The 2,936-nt window shown below is 34.5% G+C and overlaps 1 protein-coding gene across 1 annotated transcript in view; it reads right to left on the bottom strand.

The window, feature by feature from the left end:
• Window positions 1–633: 633 nt before the first annotated feature.
• LOC132162772 (disease resistance protein RUN1-like) overlaps window positions 634–2,936 on the bottom strand; it is a 10,084-nt gene continuing 7,781 nt past the window's right edge. The window contains exons 6-8 of the mRNA XM_059573000.1: window positions 2,544–2,816; window positions 1,198–2,457; window positions 634–1,113 (exon numbers count right to left, since the gene is read on the bottom strand). Of these exons, the coding sequence (XP_059428983.1) occupies window positions 634–1,113; window positions 1,198–2,457; window positions 2,544–2,816 (2,013 nt within the window). The remainder of the gene's footprint in view (window positions 1,114–1,197; window positions 2,458–2,543; window positions 2,817–2,936) is intronic.

Here is a 2,936-nt window from a genome sequence, read left to right as displayed (position 1 = left end):
GTAGATGTGTTTGTCTAGCACCAAACCACTTAAAAAAAAAAAATAAATAAATACCGTTGCTTTTGCTGTTTCTTCATTTATAATTGTACTTTTAAGATCCATGAATTTTATTTACATCATGAAAACAAACCAAAAGAATATGAAAGACTTTCAATGTGGGACAACAAAAATACACAGATATGTTTGTATGAATTTGGTTTGTAGCAAATTTATATCCTTGCTTTTAAAGATTTACTTCCAAGTTCCTACGTGATAGAATTCGTTGGTTAATTAAGATAGATAACATGATCCTTTCTCCATTTATTCCTAGTCACACTATAATCAGAAGAACTCATTTTCTATTTGTAATTGTTGCTTAAATTAAAAGAAAAATACAAAAATAGAAAGAAAGAAAGACAGAAAAAGCAAATTTGCTAAAAATGTTGGTGATTTGCCTTGAGACACTAATTAAACTTATCTAAATAAAAAGCATAGTTGGTCACTAACTATTCAACAAGTAACAAGCAGAGAAAGAAGAATGAACATAATACATTCTATAGAGGCTACCAACCTGAATTCATAAGTGCAGGGGGTTAATGGGGACTGGTGAAGAGATCCAGAGAGCAATTGAATTTCGAGTTGCCATCATCATCATCACAACATCTCAGAAAGTTGAATATCATCAATTAAATCTATCGCTTTCTCTTCATATCTATGTTCTAGATGGAATCCACAACTTTTAAAGAACATTGATTTTGAAGGTCTGCCATATGAATCCTTGCATGTAAATTTAACTTGAAGATTATCCGTCTTTAGCTGAGATCGATGTGACCCATGGAAATTCAACCACACATGATTTGAGCCGGGTGATTTATGTATGCAATAACTATGAGAATAGATGTGTTGACCATTATTGATGACTTCAACAAGAATTCCCAAAGTAACCCTTTGTACATCCTCTGTTCCCAAAACAGCAGAGAAAGCAAATCTTGTATTCTCCGAATCCAAATGTACAGGCTCATTGATATATATTTCACACGAATTAGCATTTGAAACCTCTTTACAATGGTTGAAGTAATCTGGAATCTTATTCCCTGTAAATAGACAGCCAAATTGATGGTCCTTTGAATGTCCCTGTTACATGAATATGACAAATTTTCAGTGATAAGACCAACAAATCAATACAGTCACTAACAAGTATATGTGAAAGAGAGATACCTCAATCAATAAACGAATTTGCATATCAACCCCCATATTTTCTTGCAATCCAGGGCAGTCAGAGAAGTCAATCCATTCAAGTGTTGGTGGAAGTTTTGGAATTTCTCTAAGTTGCTTGCAACCGGCCAAAAAAAGTCTCTTCAGTCCAGCAAATTTGTTGAGCCACATAGGAAGGCTAACAATAGCGCTACCTGATAGATCTAGCAATTCAAATCTAGAAGGGCAATCATGTTGAATCAATAAATCTGATTCTAATGGAACATGGTTTCCAAGAATTAAGTTTGGAAATCTTCTACCTTCTTCTAAAAATATTGCCAATGACACACACCTATTAGCACTCATAAAAATTAAGTTTGGTGGAAGTCCTAGAATTTCTCGAAGTTGCTTGCATTCCATCAAAAAAAGGAACTTCAATCTAACAAATCCTCTTATGCATGGAGGAAGGGCAACGATATAACTCCTTGATAGATCTAATTCCGTCAATGTGGAGCAACACCCAAAGGTCCAAAAGAAAATTGATTCTGAGAGGAATGCTTGTTGAAGTTTTGGAAATACTTTCGAGGAACAAGCATCAGCAAAATCGCTTGTATTCGTCGGAGGCGACAATTGAAGTAGTTCGGCCATTGATGAAATTGCAGATTCCTCTACAGATGGAACATTGGGCATGGATTGTCTCGTATCCTCCAATGTTTCTAGAAACTCAACAACTTTTGAACAGACGTCAAGACAAAGACAACAACTATGTGGAAGATTCATAAAGTTTGTTTGACCGCCTAGACATGGTAATATAATCTTATTCAGGTCCTGCATGCTTAGTTTTTCTAAATGTTGCAACTTATGAATGCTATCCGGAAGATTCATAAGGTTTGTGCAACCATTTAGATTTAAGGATTTAACCCCAACGAGGTACCCAATGGATGAAGGCAATTCCTCTATACCAGTTTCGCTAAAGTCAATTTCCTTTAAACATTCCATTTGACACTCAATTTCTGGAAAGTTCTTAAGCCTTGAGCAACCCGGAAGCCAAAGATTTTCAAGATATCTCATCTTGAGACTTTTCGGAAAACTCATAAGATTAGAGCATTTGCAAATACTCAAACTAATGAGCTTATCAAGAAATCCAACAGAATGATGAACCTCAACTAAATTTTTGCAACCATCTAGAGCCAATTTCTCTAAGTTTGGGATCCTTGAAACATTAGGAATTTTTCTTAGGAATTCACAACGAGAGAAATTCATAATTGTTGTGTTTTGGAAATTCTGTCAAGAAAAAGAGGAAATACATTAGTTTGAAAGAAGTTTACAATAGAACCTAAAGAAAGAAATATTAAAAAGAATAATTCTACCTGGACTCCCTCCAATTCCTTCAGGTGACTTTGAGGCATTATTAAAACAACAAGGTTCTTTCCATAAAAATTGGATGGCAAAGATTCCCCAGGATATTTAGGCCAATCAAGCAATCTTAACTCATTGAAGAGAAAATTAGGCTCTTCAGAAAAGTTTGCATTACGGTTTATAAACATTCGGAGCCTTTTCATCTTCTTGAAGGCTTTGGGACTCAAGTGTATCAAGTCTGGTTTAGGCAAATCTATCAATATGCCATCAACTTTACTTGTTCCCTAACAAGGCAATGAATAGATAAGTGTACCAGCAAAATTCTAACATAAAGTTCTTCATACTTTAGCATTTCCTAGTTCCTAGAACTATAATTCTTGTCTTAATAAAATTCAAATATATAT

The sequence above is a fragment of the Corylus avellana genome, chromosome ca10 (assembly GCF_901000735.1).
Source record: "Corylus avellana chromosome ca10, CavTom2PMs-1.0".
Taxonomy (NCBI): domain Eukaryota; kingdom Viridiplantae; phylum Streptophyta; class Magnoliopsida; order Fagales; family Betulaceae; genus Corylus; species Corylus avellana.
Note: the sequence above shows the minus strand (reverse complement) of the source record. Positions and strands in the feature narration are given on the sequence as shown.